This window comes from Triplophysa rosa, linkage group LG5, assembly GCF_024868665.1.
Source record: "Triplophysa rosa linkage group LG5, Trosa_1v2, whole genome shotgun sequence".
NCBI classification, from domain to species: Eukaryota; Metazoa; Chordata; class Actinopteri; order Cypriniformes; family Nemacheilidae; genus Triplophysa; species Triplophysa rosa.
The window spans coordinates 24948659-24969678 of record NC_079894.1 but is presented as its reverse complement, the minus strand read 5'-3'; the positions used below and the strand labels follow the sequence as shown (position 1 = coordinate 24969678).

The window sequence follows — 21020 nt, the reverse complement described above, 5'->3', positions numbered from 1 at the left end:
ATACATTTTTCAAAGTCAAAACTGTTGAATGACCTAACATGAACAACTGTAGGCCTACAAAACCAACAAAAATGTATAAATGATAAACATGTTTTTTTAATACCCGTGTCATTCAAACTATATAAACGTATAGATTTATCATTATGAGTTTCCATGGGGCTCGAACCCATGACCCTGGTGTTCCTTTTAAGCCTTGCACTAAAAAAAGACAATGATAGATTTGAACAAACTCTTAAAATTTTATTGTTTGTTAACAAAAATTATATTGCCGTACAATATATTCCTTCTGTTAAATGTAGAAAACGTTCAGAATGAGTCAAAAGGCACATTTGTTTACATTATGTACAGCTCCATCTAAACTTATATAAATATTGGGATAAAACACAGAAGCTGAAAGTAAAAGTGCTGAACAGAATTCTAACAGGAAACAATATAATATAACAACAACAGTATCACCATCAATAATAATAATAATAATACATATGATCAGTAGCAGTTTTAATAAATGTTTTGTTTCATTATTAAAGTGTTCTTTTGTGATTACGTTGTAGAAACGCTGGGCAGCAGAAGAGGTTTCAATTCTGGCAAGTTTATCCCCAATTATTTAACACAAACACACAGTGAAAAACATCACATTTGCCCAAAGAGAACGGGAACAACCAACTTTAGCATGTGTGACATGCCTACATCTCGTATATCTGTGATATCTCATCACGAAATCAGATTTGAAAATAAAATCGATAGAATCGTTATCAAATGGGCAGTAATACTCGAGTATTATTCTTACATTTCACCTTGAACAGAAGTATACTTCAAGTCTAGAATACGACAGAGTACAGTAGTCAAGATCACACGTCTCTCTCTCTGCGACGACGCAATCGTTCCCTCAACATTTCCTGAGATTAAACACGACCGCTCGGAGCCTGCACAGAAAACTTTGGTGCGATGGGAATCAGAACGAAAGAGATGTGAAGTATCTGAGCTAGACAGAAGTGACCGAGCAGCAGCGCAGTCATTTTGGTGCCAGGCTTTAGTTCTGGATTTTGGGAGGAGAATTAAAATCAAATAAACCCCTGACAAGACTAAAAGTGTTTTTGTACTTCTACACGTGATTATAACCAAGACTACCTCTACTAAAAATGTCCCTTGGATATAAATACCAACAATAATAGTATTAACAATAACAATAATAATACAAACAGCAATATCAAAGACATCAATACGTTTGCTTTCATTCCAACGACACGAGAACACAAGACCCGAAGGGAAAACATTGACCTCATACGCGTGATCTCGTACAAACCAACAAAACTATTTTTCGGCTTCTCTTAACAAATATAATATTCTTCAAACACAACTGGAAAATATCACTATGAACAGACATATAGAGAAATCTGTCTGTCGATACGAGCCTCGAGTTGTTCGTGGGGCACCATTTTATTCATCTCTATTCACTCATACAGTATGAATATGAATTTGTTTGGTTTTTATTGCTAAGTCTCGCTCGCTCTCGACACGAGGTCCAGTGGTTCAGAGCTCTCTCATACTTAAAGGGATACTTCACCCAAAAATGAAACTTTTGTCATCATTTACTCACCTTCGAGTTGTTCCAAATCTGTATAAATGTTTTTGTTCTGATGAACAGAGAATGATATTTGGAAGAATGCTTATAACCAAACAGATTTTGCCCCCCATTGACTACCATAGTAGTAAAAAATACAATGGTAGTCAAAAGTGCCCCAGAACGGTTTGCTGTCCTACATTCTTGAAAGTGTCTTCATTTGTGTTCAACAGAACAAAAAAAGGTAAAGTAATTTAATTGGTTATAAGCATTCTTCCAAATATCTTTCTCTGTGTTCATCAGAACAAAGACATTTATACAGATTTAGAAGTCGAGTAAATGTTGACAGAATTTTCATTATTGAGTGAAGTATCCCTTTAAGATCTGCTAATAAATAATTTGGTTTCCCATTCCCAAAGTTCACAAAGCTCACCCATTCGTATTTGTTTTGATAAAATAATCATTTGTTTGGACAGTGATGAGTCTATATGATACCTGAGAAACGACTCAAAGCCCAACGCAGAAGTATTCTGCTGTGCTCTGGCCAACGCCGCCTTTACAGCCCATGTGTTGTGTAAGATCTCTCTTTGAGTTTAGATTATTGAAATAATGCGGAAATTCACAGGGTTTAGGGGTCAGACAGCAGTTTCAAATTCACACAGTCCATACAGAATTCTGAGAGCATCGCTAAAATAAATAATATAGCACTACTCTGTTTAGAAATACAGAGAGAGAGAGAGAGAGAGAGAGAGAGAGAGAGAGAGAGAGTGAGAGAGAGAGAGAGAGAGAGAGAGAGAGAGAGAGAGACTGCATTTGAAGGAGATCAAGGCACTGATGGACAGAGGGCATATAAACGCCCTCTGATAGGAAACACAAAACAAGACATCTTCATAAATAAACATTTAGTTTACCTCACTCTTAGCTTTGTTTGTGAACTCACCGGATGAGAAACGAGAGTCGGAGAAGCTTTACTGCTTTAAACAAGGCAAAAAAACAAACAACAACAACATGGATTTCATGTGCCCCAATATTTCGAGATTTTCTCTTCACTGGACGTCGGCAAACCAAACACAACCACCACAGAACTAGCTTATGGACTGAGAAAGACGTGGACAACAAATAAACAGAACCTCTGAAAATAAACCCCATGCTGAGATGATGAACATCTGAACACCAGACACTGACAGTACTGACCACCCATCTCAGGCCTCTAGGTGGCGTCCCAGTCCACGGAATTGTACTGGATGACGGACTGGCGGTGGTCCAACGGGGTTCCGCGGATCATGTGATCCAGCGTCTCACGCACATCCAGGACGTCCATACTGCAGTGGCCGTTGGGTAACAGGAGGTGCGACTGTTCGGAAGAGGAGGAGGATGGCGTGAAGTGTGAGGAGGAGGAGCTCGAGTCTGACAGGGAGGAGTTTAGAGGAGCCGAAGTGAAGAGGGAGGAGGAGTAAGAGGAAGGAGGGGTGGAGGACGACGGGGCTTGAGAGGTAAACAGGTGCTGCAGTCGAGAAACGGGCGAGGGGCAACTGAAGTCCAAATCCTCGAAATCAAACTCGCTGCTTGGGATTGCTGCTCGCTCTGGAGCGGGCTGACTGTGCAGGAGCTGCGACTGCAGGGGTTGCGGCTGCATGGATCTGCTCAGGGGAAGCTGCATGTTTTCGCTCGTATGCGGCAGTCGTTTCATCACCTGCGGACATGCGGTGAGCGAGTGTGCGTTAGACATGCGTGTCAGCATGGATGCGTGTTGACTCTGCTGTGGTGATGGCAGCGGCGTGCGTGTAGACTGCGACGATACACCGGTCCGCTGCTGCATCTGCGTGAGAAGCCGCACCATGAGCGCTTTGTCCTGCCCTCCTTGCAGCTGCGATAAAAGCGTGCTGTACCGTGCCGACCCCTGAACGCTCCGCTGCGTGTGTGAGCCACTCTGCTGCTGGGTCAACATGCCGAGCGACGAATGATTCTGTTTTAGCGTGTGAACATGCTGCTGCTGTCGCAGGACACCTCGAGAGGCACGAGAAGACAGCGAGACACGCATGCCCGCGTTCATCGCCACCTGCCTCTGCCGTTCCTGGGAGATCAGTTCTTCCAGGTCAAATGTCTCCGGGGCAACCACGGAAGGGCGTCCTTTCCCGCCCGCTATCCCTCCGTTCAGGGAAATGCCGTTCAGGCTGATCCTCGCGTCTGACCCGGCAGGTTTGATGTCTGGGGAAGGGCACGGGCTGATGGTCAGGTCCAGGACCTCACTGACAGACTCGCTCTTTGCCGGCGTTGCAGGGGGCAGGCGGGATGGTGGGTAAGGAAGGTGGTTTGCAAGGGACTGGGGCAGGTTGGCAAGGGACTGGGGCAGGTTGGCGCACAGTTTGCGGGCATTGATCATTTTGGCCAACATCTCCTGTTGAACGCGCTGGTCTCGCTCTCTGCGTGCCTTCTTTACTTCCTCGTCCATTCGAGAGAGCTCGGCACGCACACGGGATACGCAGTTCTCTGGGATTTTTATACCTAAAACGCACACAAGATTGTTAGTGATGGGTTTACCAGATTATATAAACAGATATTTCTTATTAATCACTTCCTGTGGTTTTCATTTCACATCAGACCTTGTTTGTGTGATACTTGCGACTTTATCCATTATTAGCATCTCTGATCTCCTGATCACAACTGGTATGATTTTATAGTGTGATGCAAGCAAGGACACCTACCGACTTGTTTGCTGTTCTGTTTTGTTTTCAGTCGAACGATCTGCAGGATGCTGGAGTTGGTGATGTCAGAGACGATGTCAGAGACGCGTTTCCAAACCCTGAGCAGAGCGCCGCACAACATGTGATACTGTCTGAGACGCATCCCCAACAAACACTCCTGTCCCTCCTCGATCAGCTTACACTTACCCTTCCTACAGTAAAGACACACACGCTGCATTACATTGTGTCCAAACCAGGACATTTGTTCGGTGAACTGACACATGCATTTCAACAAACCTGGAAATACATGGCAGATTCACACTGGCACATAACACGGTTTACAAAGATTTTACAAACGTCGCCCAAAAAAATTCTTTCAATTCTGGGCACATATAAATTGTTCAAGTAAGTACACACACGCACACACACTTACACATAGGGTTGTTCTGATACCGATACTAGTATCGGAAATTCCACCGATACCACATAAAATTCTGGTATCGTATCAGCGAGTACTTGAATCCATGTACCGATCCAATACCAATTTCTTAAACAGCACCTAGTTATGCCCGCTAGCTTTGCTTAAAGCTGCAAATGGCAAGGCTTCTTTGCTGCTCAGAATGCAAACACAATAAGTTGTGCTGTGAAGAAGAAATGAAAATGTGCTAGGGACATGCACGAATATTCGATCCGCAATAATTATTAGAAAATTAAAAATGCTATTTAAATATTTTTTTTATTTTTCATTAAAAAAACTGCATCATCACAGGTTTAGAATTGTCTCAACTTATTTAACGCTTCTTCACTTCATCTGTAATGACTTTATAGTGTACAGAAAATATAAAAAATAATTTGCATGTGTACTAAATCTTTCTACAGTCAGATCGCAAGCTAGTTTAAATATTTTAAGTTCACACACGGTGGCCTGACGGATCGTTATGCTCAGCTCACATTACCAAAAATGTTTTAAAAACTGGTGAGCCACAGAATTCGTTAACATTACATTACTTCTATATAAGTTGGTATAAAAATACCAACGTAATATTAAATGATTCGATGATTAATTTATTTATTACCATAACTTGTTCGGAGCGGTTGTTTGTTCGTTAGAAATATGTTGGGCTAACTAATGCTGATTTCAATAACTTTAAACATTAAAATGTACATTTCACTGAAACTAATGTTAATAAATTTGGCCTTAGCATAAGACTGGTACCTTTCTCCATACCTAAAGCCTGCATTTTCCTCCTAAGAACTTCAGGGTCGTCGCCTTCAAGTTATAGCCTGTAAATAAATTTGCACGGGTGTTTGTTTTAAAACACGTTGAAATTCTTTAGTTAGGCTTAGTTGATTTTATTTATTGATGTAAATGCAATGCAAAGCTAAACAAGACAGACACTGACCATGAAACGACAAAGAAAACAATATTTGCGGTGGTGATCAGCAGAATTAGTCATTCTTCCTCAAATGCCGGTCACGTAATAAACAACAAGCACTATAATGGCTCCATCTTTGTTTTTAGGATCAATTAACAGTCGGTATGGAGGTATCAAGCCTGTTTACTTTATTTATCATCAACATTATAAACAATAAAGCCAGATATTCTTTTCACATCTGGGTTTTGTTACTGGGAGTTAGAGAAGAGCAACGCGTTTTCTCCGCTGTCGGCTTGTAAACCGTCGGCTTGTTGAACAGACTTTCACGACGTTTTTACAGAGTAAAATAGACCTACTGTATTCTGCTTGTTTTTCTTATCAAGAACATGTTAAACAAAATAAACAAGATAACCATATATCACAGACTTTCAATATGCGTTTTGTTCATTTTGTTTTGTATGTTTTTGTATGATTTCGCTTCGCGCAGGTTTAAATGCAGTTTTTATGTATTTTTCTATTTTTTTCCAACGTTGCTAATCTTTTCAACATTAAAAATTCTATATACAGGATCTAATATTAGTGCATTATGAATATTTAATGATAGTTATAAGCTTGATGTGAAATTGTGACTAAATAAAAATGAAACAAATGACGTATTTTTTCACTTAATTTAAATAAACGAATATTCGTTTTTATGAGCTCAAATATTCTAATATGAAATTATTGAAAAATGCCCATCCCCAGTGCTAGCGCTGTTTGGCAGTATTTCAGAGTGGACCAACCAGCCAGTAAAACTGCGACTTAAGAAAAATAAATAATATTACTGTCAAATGTCTGTCAGATAATAAAAATACTCTAATTTATTGTATGTATTTGTTCATGTTTTATTAAGGGATAATTCTGAAGCACACCATAAAATAATTCTATCAATTCACACAGGGCTAGTATATACAGCTGTATACAGATACACACCCTGGTATCGGATCAGTACTCTGTATCGGCTGATACCCTGAGCCCAGGTATCGGAATCGGTATCGGGAAGGAAAAAAGGGTATCGGAACATCCCTACTTACACACGCCTGCACACACACACTCTCATGGTCTCACCAGTTGGCATGGCTGCATTTAGTGAAGGAAAAGACAAACTGACTCTCCCAGTAATGCTTCGCTTCATCTGGCGTCACCTTTAAAACAGAAAAACACAACATGTGTGTTACTCACACATCAACCACTGGATGTCACTCAACTCAACTTTATTTATATAGCGCTTTTTACAATTTTCATTGTTACAAAGCAGCTGTACATAAGACATATTGACTATAAGCAGAACAATTAAAGTTGTACCTGCAAAAACAAGAAAAAGTTGAAAACACAGAAGACATACCCACATACAAAACACTCCACACACACAATATGCACACGTACTAACACACATAGACATAGACACACACACACGGATGCGCACGCACAAACACACACACACGTACACAGACAAATACACGCACACACACAGACACGCACACGCACGCTCAGTGAGAGCACACATTTAAGATAAAGGAGAGAGAAGCACAGGTCAAATATAACAGACTATAAATTCCTATATGCAATATTAATTAAGTAAAACTTTAAAATTCTAAAGCAGCTCCCCCGGCCAGGCAAATAGTGCAAAAAACAGTATGCAAATCGTGGCGAGGAACCCAAAACTCTAATCGAGAAAAAAAACTCAGCAGTACCTCACTGTACAAGCGCTGCACTAAAACCAGATTTAACTACTACAACCGCACATCTATAACATCTTTTAAAACAGTTTGATAGAGCTGATCTTCTGTAAAGTAATTTACATCTGTGTATTTTGTGTTATATAATCATTACATAATATCGTCGCTGTCGGTGGAATCCTTGCATCTCCAAAACCATTATTTTTCAGGAAATTAAAATTGTCTAAAAAACGTTCAATCTGGAGACGTAATGCCGAGAAGCTCCCGCGGAGTGAAGAAGAGGTGGAGTTACGAGACTTCTCAGACAGTTGAAGTGTCCAATGGAGTTAAGAGATTTGCTCTCAAGCTATTTTCAACACTTTAGATTGGTTAATAATTTGTAAAAATAATAGACCCACATGGGGACTGACCAATAGCATCAATTTGTGAAAAAATATGAAATTGACCAAATTTGGACATAGGAGGTTTCCGTGACGATATATACAACTGTGTATAGTATTACTTAACACAATATATTAAAGAAGCATTATTATAGTAGTGTATCATATTATATAGTTAGTGAATGATTACATTTTTTAAAGACTTGATTGATGTGATATTTGTTATGTTTTGCACCACACCGTGTCTGTCTGATGTCTCACCTTGTAGTATCGCAGCAGGAGGTTGTCTAGATTCTCAGGATGTGCCTGTTTACCGATGTTGGGTTTATATAAGATGAGGTTCCGCCCGCGACCCTGTTCAGCAAGCAGCACACACGGCTGGCTCCCGCGCAACTGACCAAACACACAAATCAATTCAGGGCGTAAAAACTTTCATACAGCTGGGAGATGTTTCTTAGATTATACACTAAGCAAAAAAGCACTGTGTGCCATGTACCTTATTTGAAAGGTAAAAGCCTTCATATTCTCCCGTTAGTTTTTCAGCTTTACTGCAGGCTTCATCCCAGGGCATTCCACGGTCCACACTGATCTAAAAACAACAGTCACACGCACACACACACGCGCACACACACGCGCACACGCACATACAAAAACTTCACAAAGATTCTCACAAAAAACTGAGCTGGACAAAATGTGAACTACAAAGACTAAAATCCATTTGTTCAATTTATTTTTAGGTTGTTTGTTATCTAATTCCAGGCATCTGTAAGCTCATTTCATAGTTTTAATGGCTTTAACATAGGGGTGTTACAAGATCTCGTGCCACAAGATCTTACAACATTAAAACGTGACTAATTTCTCATCAAGATGATTCATAAAATGACATGAACTAAAGCTGATTTTCAAAATGCACCTTCATCTTACGTTTTGTGATTTTCAGTTGAATTAAAATACTATTTTTATTCAACATTTCATCATCGAGGATTTCTTAAAAAAAATAGTGTAAAAATCTTGTCTCGTTCTCGTGAACTCAATCTTGTCTCTCATCTCGTGGGGTAAGTGTCTCGTCACACCCCTACTTTAAGATCCTATAAACTGCAATACAGTAATCATAAAGCATGAGTACCTTGTAGAGGATGACCTGACCCTCCTGAGGGTTACCCGGGGTCAGAAACTTCTCCTGTGTTTCCTCGTGAATCTCATCATTACCAGGAGCCAGATCTGATCAAACAAAACATCTCAGTCACAAACACGCACTCCTATGATAACATATCAGATGTCTAATGATGACGCGTGTAACATTTGAAACATGATCGTGCACATGTGGCTCCTCACCCAATATTCCCATGTCGTATTTGCCCTCTTTTTTGTCCTTCTCGATCAAGTAGTCGAAGTTATTAGTGAAGTACTGAAACAGAGAGTTCTGCTGATAGACCTCCAAACCCAGAATCCGGTTCAGAAACTTGGTAATGGTGCAGTCTGTGACACAAGACAAACTCTGTCAGTACACGGATACATCGGTGTCAAACATTCAATTCTAACATTGAGTTCATTTGAGTTCATTGAATTGATCAAATTATTTAAAAAACACCAACACTACACACAAATGTGACCGCAGGTTTGCACAAATAAAAATCACATTAATTTCTTTTACAATGGTAAAACAGAACTTCCCATAACCATGAAGTACAAGAAATGACATCATCATGTCATCAAATTATAAAATTAAATAGCAATAAAATTAAAATATATTATTTAATTCTTATGATTAATGACTCACAGTCAGTACTTGTGTGTTGTATCGGTTTTTTGTTAAATTACATCATTTTCAATCAGGTTTCCTACACAATTTACATTTTGAAATTCCCTACTTTTCCAGACTCTAACATACAGACTTCCCTGAAGATTTTTCAGACCATATTTAACATCTGAAAAAAGCTGTGGTTTTAAAAATCAAACTGTTCACGTGTAAATTGTTATAATATTTTGCCAAATAATCAGTGGACTGTTAGAGCTATACAAATTAATTAACACCAAACCAAGACATGTTCAATGCACAACATTTTATTGGAATTTAGTGCAATGTTAATAATTTGTCAAATTAAATAACTGTAAACCTTCGACCCACAGCAACAGAAGGATTGTGAAATATAATTAATTAATGAACATGAAAAGAGAACTAAAGTCCATTAACTTGGCTTCTTTCAAAATTTGATGACACTCAATCCGGGCCGTACGCAGGATTTTAGAAAAACAGAGGTCTAAAAACTGTCCCAAACATAAAAACAAGATTTTCTTGAGCTACATAAGTGCAATTTAGAACAATTGGAGTGCAAATTAGATAACAATAGCTTAAACCATGTCAGTCTTTTTATGTTTATCAGTGATGAGCAAACACATGGTCAATTAATATATTTATACAAATATTACCAGATTGAAATACAATCAATCTTTCTAGAGCATTTGGATTCAATTGAAATGAGCATTTGAATTGAATTCATTAATGTGTTTGAAATATTTGCAAATAACATTGTTGTTTTAATAGGCTAACCGCAACCTATAAACGAGTCAAAGCCATGCGGTTTAGGATGAACTAGTGAAGGTCTGGTCATGGTTTTGTCTCGTTTCAGCATTTTGTAGTTTGCATTATTGGATAATACAATCAGCCGTTTAGTCAGGTTTGTTATTTAAATGTTGACGCGCGTCAAGCACGCTCAAATTGGAAGCGCAAACTCCCGAGCGCTCTGGAAAGAGAGAAAGCAACGCAGCCAGCGTTTTGCACGTTTTTAGACGCGCCATGTGAACGGCCCCCTAACATTTCTATGATAAAACATTAAACATTTAGCTACGCGCTCTTTCACATAAAGCTGACCTTGAGCTTGGCTTCTGTCAATAGCAACTCCCACCTTATTTCATTTGATTGGACAATAATCCTCGACTTCCTTCATTTGATTGGCCAACTCAATCAGAGAACGCTGGTTAGACAGCTGAGGTAGACCAGATCCGAGATCAGTTATCTAGGCGTTTTGTACAATATTGGCAGCACAGTAGTACAGTTTTGTCCTATTAGGCATTTATTTCAAAACTTTTATTGCATAGCAAGGAAAAACTACCCGGACGTGAGGGACCTAAATGGTGGGTACGGCCTTGTGTTGAACATGTTTAGTCGAACCAGAGACCGACTGTCATGGTTACTGCTGCCTAACTGCATAACATCCAATTACAGCAGATTTGGTCTAGCGCCGATCTTTTGGCATCGTTCAAAACATGCTCCAAACTTAATAAAAATACATTTATCAGAAAATTTTAATTTGATATTTTAGAAAACTGAATGGGGCAATATTCTGGAAACTCATAATTTTCTCCATCCTCAATTTTCTTTTTTCCATACTAATTAGTGTTGTCAAAAGTACCGGTACTTCGGGTCCAAGTCGGTACCTAAAAATAAAAAAGTTGTCGGTACCTAATTTTCATAAGACCCGGTACCACCGACGTACCGGGTCAACCGGGTACTGATGCTCTGTCTGACAGGTTGTCAGTCGGAAACTTTTTATAGACGCAATAAGACGTGATGAGCGGATAAGTGCGGCTCCGATCCACAAGAGATGCGCACAGAAATACTTAAGATTAAAGTCATATCACGAAGAAAACGAACAGAGTTTTGTGGTGAAACGAGGAAGCATCCGGATTTAAGTTAACAAGTTCAAGCGGTAAGTTTCAAATTCTGTTCGGGTTTGCATTATGAATGTTGTAGCATACTGTATGTTAAGTTAAAGGTTACGTTAAAACAAACGTCCCTGTTTGCGTGGTAATTTGTTAGCGCCAATGCTAATCCTGTCATGGCTCTGCTTCATTCAGTCATGTTTTCTTGGTCCTGTAGCAGAGCCATGACAAAGTCTTTGGTTAGGTGTGGAGAGAAACATATTATTGTTCTTTTGACAATAATATGCGTTCTCTCCAGTGTCTTGTCATTGGCCCCACTCCTCTCTTCCCTGAGTGTTTGATTAACCACACCTGCCCCATGTCGTTATCCCTCGTTTGTCTACCTATATATACCCTCATGTTTCTTTGTCTTGTGCTGTTGGATTGTTCAGTATTACGTATGTGTATGCAGTTCGTCGTGTTGGTTCTACGTCCTCTGTCTGTGGTTCCCGTGAGTTTCTCGTCTTGTTCCTGCCTGGTCTTGCCTGTTAGTCTTCGTATTATTTAGTTCTCGTTTTGCCCCCTTGAGGGATGTTTTTGTGTTTATCTTTTTATATACAGTATATTCTTAGTTCAGTTTTCCCCGTCGTGGGTGTTTTGTTTTGTACCTTTGTTATTTGGAAAATAAAGTATTTTTGTTAACCCCTTACCCACCGCCTGCCTGCATCTGGGTTCTTCAGCCTCACGACTGTGACAAATCCAGTCAAGTGTCCTTATTAACCATTTAATGCTTTTATAACTGTAATGGGGTAAAATAAATGGGAGGACAGGATGGGGTTTACAGTACCTATTTTATATAGGCCTATCTGAAATCTATGTGCTAGAAAACTAGCATACTAACTGTATGACTAGCAATGTGTATGTTTTGGATAGATAACTCTATTAGGTTTAAAAAACCACATTTAAACTAAATAAAAATCTATCTGTTGCATTTATTATTTTAATATACAGTTACCTTAATGTAAGTAATCTTGTGTAAATGCAGTATAAAAACTGATGTTTGTTCTAATATTGCATATGCATGTTTGTTCAGTCAGTTGCCTTACTGAAGTTTATTCTATTTGTCTTATACAGCAGCAGACTGAGGAGGATGTTCATCAGCATGAAAGACCCCAGTGAGCACACAACAGTTTCAGCAACAATTAACTTATACGTCATGTATACAAAATGGCATTGCTTTTTATACATTTATATTAACAATGAGCTTGATTAATAAAATTGTGTTTCAATTAGCATGTACTGGTGTTTTGCTTTGGTACTGAAATTGGTACCGAGAACCGTGGAATTTTACTGGTATTGGTACCGACTACTGAAATTTTGGTACCGTGACAACACTAATACTAATCCAGACCTGGAAAACAAACAAATAAAAATCCATACTCTTCCAAAACGCGTAGCAATGGAACTTGGATTTATTTAGTGACTGTTTTTGCTTCAAATTAAGTGATTCACGGCTTAGAAGACTTTGAACGGAACTGTAAAACTCCTATAAATTAAATTGACAGAAAAAATGCACACAAGTGGCTGGGGCTATAACTTTTACCTTTTTCTGTGTTCAGACCGAGACGAGGCTCCCTACAGAAGATCCCAACATCGATCATGCCTTTCTTCATATCTGACACGCACACACACGCACACGCACACACACAAAGATGTTTTATTTGCGGTTTGCAGTTCTGACAACAAGCAACTAAAATTTCACAAAAGGTCCAAAAATAAAAAATGAACATAAATTGTTTTATTCTTTCTAACAATAACCATTTGTCAGAAGAGTCATTACCTCTGAAGAACATGAGATCTCCTCCTGGGTACCCTTTGGGTGGAGGGACTTTGTTGTCGATGTGTCCCAGGATGGCTTTAGTGATCTTATCCAGCGCTTTGGTGCCGTACTGAGACAGAAAGACAGACGCTCCATCAATAAAGAGGTTCGTTGAATAAAACCGACTAGAAGCGCTGTAATACAATTACTGAGAGGAAAATGTTCTTACTTTATTCTCAAAGTTGTACTGACTCAGGTCTCTAGACTCAGTGGCTCGTCGGTCACCGTGCGTCAGCGCCCCCTACAGAACACAAATGGCACACTGCTGTCAACTCTAGTGTACACTGGTTGGCGTTCATCACGTTTGAAACACAGTGTGCTGCACAAGGTATTACCAGGCTCTCCAGTCTCTTGGCAACAATTGAAGCGAAGCGTCTCTCTCCCGCCAGCTCTGAGATCAGGAAGATATACTCGGGAGCAGTAACCTGATTTGATCGATGTGTTCGACCTGACACACACACACACCACACAACATGAGCAACCAGCACAGACTCTTATCAAACACGTTCTGAAACACACGAGCGCTCACCGAACTGCTGAATGGCCCGGTCAGCGCTCCACGGCAGCTCTAGGGTCATGTGAACCCGTCTCCTGCGGTTCTGCACACGTTTATCCGCCTGCAGAGAGATGCCCGAGCTAGCGGCCTCAGAGATGATGGCTATGAGCTGAGAGGCAGAGAGGAAACATCCGGCATTACATTTTGCTTGTCTTGTGAAAGTGATTGTTGAGCAGATTTTTTGTTGTTTGTGAAGGTCACCTTCTCTCCGGTCATGAATCTCTCTTTTTCTCTGATGTTGACGTGATCGATGGTCAGCCCCTGTTCCGCTCTGGTCTCGTATCGCACGCTGCTGTCAGGTCGCCGCACCACACGACCCTTACGCCCAGTCATCTACACACACAAACACACACGTTTCATGCTCTGCTTGTCCATGAAAACAGCAAATGACAAAAGTAAAGATCTTTGGATTATTGTCCATTTAAGTGTTTTGGCCAAGAACCGCTCACTTAAGACTGTCTGTATTTACATTGATAAAAAGTCTAGTGTGACTGCTAGGTTAATTTCACGATGAAAGTCAATCAGATGAGATTTTGTGTTTAATGCAGTTGTTTGAAAAGTGAAAGTGAAGTGAAAGTGACCTATTTGTCAGGTATGGTGACCCATACCCGAAATGCGACCTCTGCATTTAACCCATCCAGAGAGTAGTGAACACATGCACAGCAAGTCGTGAACACACGTACACCCGGAGCAGTGGGCAGCTATCACTGCAGCGCCCGGGGAGCAAGTAGGGGTAAGGTGCCTTGCTCAAGGGCACCTCAGTCGTTACCCGCCGGCCCTGACAATCGAACCGGCAACCTTCTGGTCACGAGTCCGACTCTCTAACCATTAGGCCACGACTGCCCTGGAGCCTGGTTAGGACATGGTGTTGTTACAAAACACAGGAACTCATTTCATGGTAGAAATTCAGAGATTCCTCACCTCAGACACCCTCTCTGGTCCTCCAAACCTGTCAATCAACTCATCAAGAGTGTTGAGAGGCAGATCTTTCCCCAACTCCGCTATTTTACCCAGCAGCCTCTGCTTGTCTTCTAGTAGTTTAGCTGAGGACACACACATACACAGTTCAGCAGATATGTTTGTGAAGAGGTCTTAATCACCCCTGTGTGGTTTAGCCGTCTAGACTGAAACGAGTCTTGATTTCATAAGCATGAACTGTACGTGAACTGACTGCTACAACATTTCAAACTCTGAAGACTGTACATCACATCACTGCTGCTAATGTTGTACGTAAGGGTGCTCCGATCAGGGGCCGATCACAGATTACTGATCTTTAGAACCAGTTTCGGCCGATTACCGATCACAGCCTTCTATTTATCATGTTGAATTATTTATTCAACAATTTTAAAGAACAGTGTATATTACCTAATGAATTAGGAGATGAAAAGGAATCATAAGTTGACAACTTGAAAACAACATATTCCTCTCCCTTTTTAGAAAGTAAACATAAATGATAGCAGCCATAGGAACAGAGTATAACATAGCTTTCCTGTTTAATAATTATGAAAAAACAACAGAATAAAACAAACATGTACAAAATGCAAACTTTCGGGAATGACAACCCCATTTAAATGCAGGAGTGAATGCCCTGATAGTTCCATATGTCCGCATTTGTGATGATTGACACACCATAGCATCATTCTGGCGTCTCGCAGCTGTAAGAATATAAGACATTTAGACTGTTATTTTTCAGAGATTTGCTTTGTCCATCAATTAAACTAAAGTACCTCTGACAGACGCGCTGTGTTTTGTTGGAGAGCCCTCTTTTGCAGTGTTGCCATGTTAATTTATTTTTAACCACTTTTATGTTTGTTGTTTGGTTTTAGATCAAAAAGCTTGAGACTTTAGGTGTTAAAAATGGTCAGCTGCGGATATAAGAGATTTTTGGGTCTTATAAAATATAAATTATTTGTATTTTTAAGGTTTATTTAGGGCTTGTCTTTGTTTGCGGTTTTTTTCTATGAAGATCTGGCAACACTGTCACTTTAGTGAAGGGCTCGTGAGAGCGGCTAACATTAGCCCCGTGTCAAATCTGCGAAAGGAAAGACTTCTTTCACTGCTGTTTTCTAGCACCTCACATACAGATGAATACACATGATGGGCGTTTAGATACGTCATGAACACATAGTTATCGAGTTTGGTTCCGTTCACACCGCGAATAGTTTTGGTAAATGCGGTTGTCACTATCTGAATTTTTCGGGGGTTAATTCGATAGTAGAATGCAGTTATCACTCTGGTAAACCAAAGTTATCTGCAGTGTGTACGTGTATAAGTTTACTTCAGACTGCAACAAAAAGGAGTGACAGGCAACCGACAGCTGAGTGAATGACTGAGCTGAACAGTCCAGACCTCATACGCTGCTTGGTCTGCACATCGCGGCACACCTACGGTCTACACGTTTTGTGTCATTTGATCGGCCGGAGACCGATCAATCGGAGCATCCTTAGTTGTACGCTGTTGGACCAATGCGACTCTTTTAGCACAGTGATGTGTATTAACAAGAAAAACTCTGATGTCTGAATTCTGATGTCATGTCCCCTGTAAGTAAACTTACCCGCAGGCCCGTTGATGTGGTTGACAAAAATCACATCATCATTATCCTGTAGTGATTCAGGGGAGGAGTTCGATTCGCTGTCAACCTCATCTGAGTCAGAGTCAGAGTCGTCGCTGATCTTAATAACCCCACCCACTTCCACACAGTGCTTTGGAAACTTTGAAGGCCGGCCCTTGGGCTTTCCTTAAGAAAACAAAGAGGCATGTTTTATAAGAACCAGGACCATGTCTTCAAGATCCTGGATAGAACACTGACTGATAAGTACTGACAGGGCTGTACAGTGTGACATATTTGTCGCATATGCTACAAAAAAAATCGGTCTGTGCTAAGAATAAATGTAATAGTGTAGCACGCATGCGATACAGTTTGGCAGGTGCATTAGACAGAGGCACTGTTTGTGTGATGTGCGTTTGTCGTTGTGCTTGTTCGTGTGTGAGGTTAGCTAATGGCGCACCACTATTTATTTTTGTTTTTATATCGTTTTTGCAATTAAAACTTGTTTTCCGGCTGCTTTGAGTCCATTGATCTAGAGCCCTATGATCTGCGCGATGTGGGAAAACATGGAAAGAATCATGACAGCGGATTTCTACTATTTAAACATGTCCTCTACTTGTTCTGCGTTTCTATAAATGAATGAGCTGGACACTTTAACATGTTATAAGCATGACACACTCGTGGATTTGTCTGTATCTTATGTAGGGTATGGTCGGATCAAAGTTTACCATCTGTGATCGTAAAACACAGTAACCTCTCAGCAGGACTACGACCAGGCACCAACAAGTCTGGCCAAATGTCCTATTCTCAACACCTTCATCTAAACCAGGACAGATTCGGATACTCTCCCCTAGACTTCAAAGGAGGTTCTTGGGGGAGGACAGGACTGTTCACCAAAGTGAGAAAAGTCATGTGGCCCCCAGGGACTGAGAGCCTCAAATTCTTCCAAAAGAATGTCTCTTTCTCTTTCCTTAGCCACAAAAGACTGGTTTAAATTGTATACACATGAATCTCCACATTGTATGCTTGTCTCTATGTTATTCTCCTTCACCTATAACCTCAAAGGCATATGTGCTTAGTGGTAGTCTGTGTATATTTACATTCTTTTCCAAACTACAGGTCAATGTAATTGTAACCCCTTCATGTTTCATATCTACGTGTTTCCCTTTTCATGTCTTAGAATATGGTGTATAGCACAGTAATGTATTTTATACCATACTCATTTTATTCTATTCTAAGTCTATTCCTGCTCCAAACTCCCAGGCGATCATAAATGCAAATGAGTTAGTGTGCCGGACAAAGAGACATGTTTTTGCGCCCAAAACTATCTCATCACATTGGATCGCCCACCTTGAAGGGTCGTGACACCCTCTGTGTTAAAACACCTGAACACGCAGGAGAGCTCGCTCTTTTGTGTATGTTCGTTCGCTCGTGGGCGTTCGCGCTCGTGCACGTTCGCTCGTTCGTTTTCTTTCAACCTCTCGAGACCTGTCTCTCCTCAGAGACAGTTTCTTCAGGCAGTTTTGCTTCAAGCTAAGTCAACGGACTCACAGCTAGGGTTGGGAATCGAAAATCAATTCCAATTTGGAATCGGAATCGAAAGGCTAGGAATCGGATCGGAATCGAAAGAAACAGGAATCGGATACTTGAGATTAAAATTTGAATTCCTCTTATCAATTCCTGTGTGCATATTTTCAGAAAAGTACATGCGTTGCATGATCTGCTGATATCTCAATAAAAGCCCTTATGAAAATTATCGATATTTTTTACTATAGTGAGCATAGTTTAGCTATAGAATTTGCATTAAAGCACAGGAATCACAAATTAACCATAGTTGCATTATAGTAACTGCAGTTTAACCATAATGTAGTTCAACTATGATAATACAAATTGTAATAAATCAGAAAAGGTGTATTTCTATGTGTAAATATACACAAAACGCTGCTCATAAATATATATATGTATATATATATATATATATATATATTTTGCAAACAAGTCAATAAGCAGGCTAAATGACCATACAGGTTGATATCTAAATGTTTTACTTCAACTGTGGAATCGAAACTGGGAATCGATAAGAATCGAAATCGATAAGCAGAATCGGAATTGGAATCGATAAAATTGAAACGATTCCCAACCCTACTCATGGCCCGCTCTGAACGCATCAGGACCCTTTGATACGCGCGCCAGCACGTGTCCCGAGAAACAAAGAAGCCAATGCAAGTATCTGAACTATTGCTAACCAGTTGCGTATAAGCTTTGCCCCTTTTAAATAAGGAGTTTGTCCTTGATGGTTCGTGCAGATGTGAATAGCTGATTTAATACTGCCTTTTTCTTTGCTTTATCTATTTCTTTCATTCTTTACTGCTTTTACGTTGTATGTTTGTTTGTTAGTGTTTGTTTCTTTGTTAGTAGTTGGTTTTACTTCCCCCGTAGTGTAGATAAATAAACCGCATGTGTATCCACGCTCAAATGGTTTCTGTGTTTATTTATCACACATCAAGGTCACTTAAACTGCTTGATTTCGTTAAGATTTCTGAAGTGGTACTGTACTACAGTAAGAATATTGTTTTTCCAGGCCAGGGGAGTAATATTTCTTAGAGTTAATATACGACCTGCTGATCACTCGCTGGACGAGTACATTTAGTCTGTCGCTATTATTAATTCTGCTGCATCAAGTAAAGTGTATAAAATAGTTAATGGTTAATCACAATTAATTATACGTATGTTACTGTGGTTAAACTCATAGTTTCCCTGAGATACAATGCACTTACTATACGAGGACATGAACACATAAACTTTATCCACAGAGTTGTTCTAAGTTTTTTTTAAGAGCATTTCACTGTTTGAGTGAAGTTACTGTCAAACACAAGCGTCTTCGCGGCGACCCGGCAAAATAAAAGTCTGCTTACTTTGAACCAGATATAAATATTTAACTTAGTAAATTAATAAACTGTAGTAAACACTATAGTACACTTTAATATTCACTATAGTAAGGTTCAAATATACTATAGTACACAAGAATTTTACCACAGTTTACTGTAGGAAATACTATAGTATACTACAGTATTTTTAAGGAATAATGTATTTACTACTGTATAGTAAAGCATTGAAAATACAGAACTAAAAAAAATTAAAAGAAATACGAATTTGGGAAAAACAAAAAATTATATGGCATAATTCAACCATTTTTATTACATGGCTGGTTAGAATTCTGATTGGCCAGTCGCGAGCAGGTTCGTTATTCCCAAATAACAACCGCTCAAAACTAATAACACACAGTAACTTGGATGCAGCAAATCATTTTGACAGGTTTGTTTTGACAAATTAATTATAAATATATCTTTTAATAACATATACTGTATGACATTATATTTACAAATGATTGAACCGAATTGCCAATTTGTGACACTTGAACGTCGTTTCTTACCTTAAAACAGAAAGTAAACGGCTTTTCCTCGCGGAAGGTCTGAATTCAGTAAAAATTAGCTAATAAAATATTTCAAATTCACATTTCATGTCTATTTTTTTCTCATGTGGCAGGTAGCCATGAAATAAGCGGGATAATGTACAAGCAGCCGGGGCTGTTCCTACGCTTCGCGTAGGGTCCTGATCACACTGTCGGGGCTTATTTCTGCAATAACAACCGGCTGCCTGTACAATATCCCTTACGTATAACGTTAATGTCCCTTTTCATTTACCTGTCTATGTATGTGATGACCTGCACTTGTGTTTTTTTAAAGATGATAACAGATGTATACTTGTGCTACAACTGTTTGGCCTGTGCTACAAAACTTTAAACCTCTATAGCGCTGGTGCTATGTGCAAAAAAAGTTAACGTACAGCCCTGACTGAGATGACTGGTTGATGAAAAACAAACCAAAGCAGTGCATAATAAAATAAACAACTCACGCTTCCTCTTGCCGGTGGTGCTTTTCTCTCTTTTCTCGGTTGGAAAGTGTTTTTGGACTAATGAGTGGAAAACACCCCTATAGGAAAAAAGCCACACATTTCAAAGCAGTTCACTTACAATGATAAAATAGCCAATCGTACTGCTGGATGATCTAATATTACTGCCCACGGCGACTGAATATCTGATCATGTTTTGCCAAAATAATAACACAATGTCATTCCTTTCTACTTGCTGTTAAAGGCAACAGTGCATATTATATAATACTGAATTAAATTCACTCAGAATGCAGATGGTCTGTTTTCTGTGATTTTTTTATTTTCAAGCCTGTACGTGAGGAGAGACAAAGTGGTTACTCGAGATATACTGTTAATAAGTTTAGAAGATTTAGGTCCTGAATATGATGGGATGTGTGAGCACAGCGATGCAGAGACATTATTGGATTAATACTTACTCAGCCGCAGAGACAAATCTGTCCAAATGTCCATCGTTCTCGTCCAGGACCTCTCGAGTACGAGCCTCTCCGGTGGACTGCAGGCCAATCACGACACACTGTTGAAAACCAAACGGGACAGGGGGCGTAGCTACGGTTAGTTCATCCATCTGAATAATTTGTGCTTGAGCTACAAGTTGTTCATTTGAATAATCTTTGAACTGAGCAGTTTGATTCAAGAGACTGTAATATAGGAAGATTGTATACTGTAATATAGGAACAATCTCAGATTGTGTTATTGCCCAGGGGTAAGGTGAAAAACTGACTGAC

At 39.7% G+C, this 21020-nt stretch overlaps 1 protein-coding gene across 2 annotated transcripts in view; it reads right to left on the bottom strand.

Annotated features, from left to right (window-relative positions):
* Window positions 1-227: 227 nt before the first annotated feature.
* sbno2a (strawberry notch homolog 2a) overlaps window positions 228-21020 on the bottom strand; it is a 67014-nt gene continuing 46221 nt past the window's right edge. For both annotated transcript variants that reach the window (XM_057334417.1, XM_057334419.1), the window contains 17 exons: window positions 20712-20809; window positions 20260-20336; window positions 16351-16533; window positions 14718-14839; window positions 13998-14129; window positions 13770-13905; window positions 13576-13688; window positions 13410-13481; window positions 13202-13310; window positions 12965-13036; window positions 9055-9198; window positions 8846-8940; window positions 8216-8308; window positions 7981-8112; window positions 6729-6805; window positions 4267-4457; window positions 228-4066 (listed from right to left, as the gene is read on the bottom strand). In XM_057334417.1, the coding sequence (XP_057190400.1) occupies window positions 2772-4066; window positions 4267-4457; window positions 6729-6805; window positions 7981-8112; window positions 8216-8308; window positions 8846-8940; window positions 9055-9198; window positions 12965-13036; window positions 13202-13310; window positions 13410-13481; window positions 13576-13688; window positions 13770-13905; window positions 13998-14129; window positions 14718-14839; window positions 16351-16533; window positions 20260-20336; window positions 20712-20809 (3141 nt within the window). In that variant the 3' untranslated portion in view covers window positions 228-2771. The remainder of the gene's footprint in view (window positions 4067-4266; window positions 4458-6728; window positions 6806-7980; window positions 8113-8215; window positions 8309-8845; window positions 8941-9054; window positions 9199-12964; window positions 13037-13201; window positions 13311-13409; window positions 13482-13575; window positions 13689-13769; window positions 13906-13997; window positions 14130-14717; window positions 14840-16350; window positions 16534-20259; window positions 20337-20711; window positions 20810-21020) is intronic.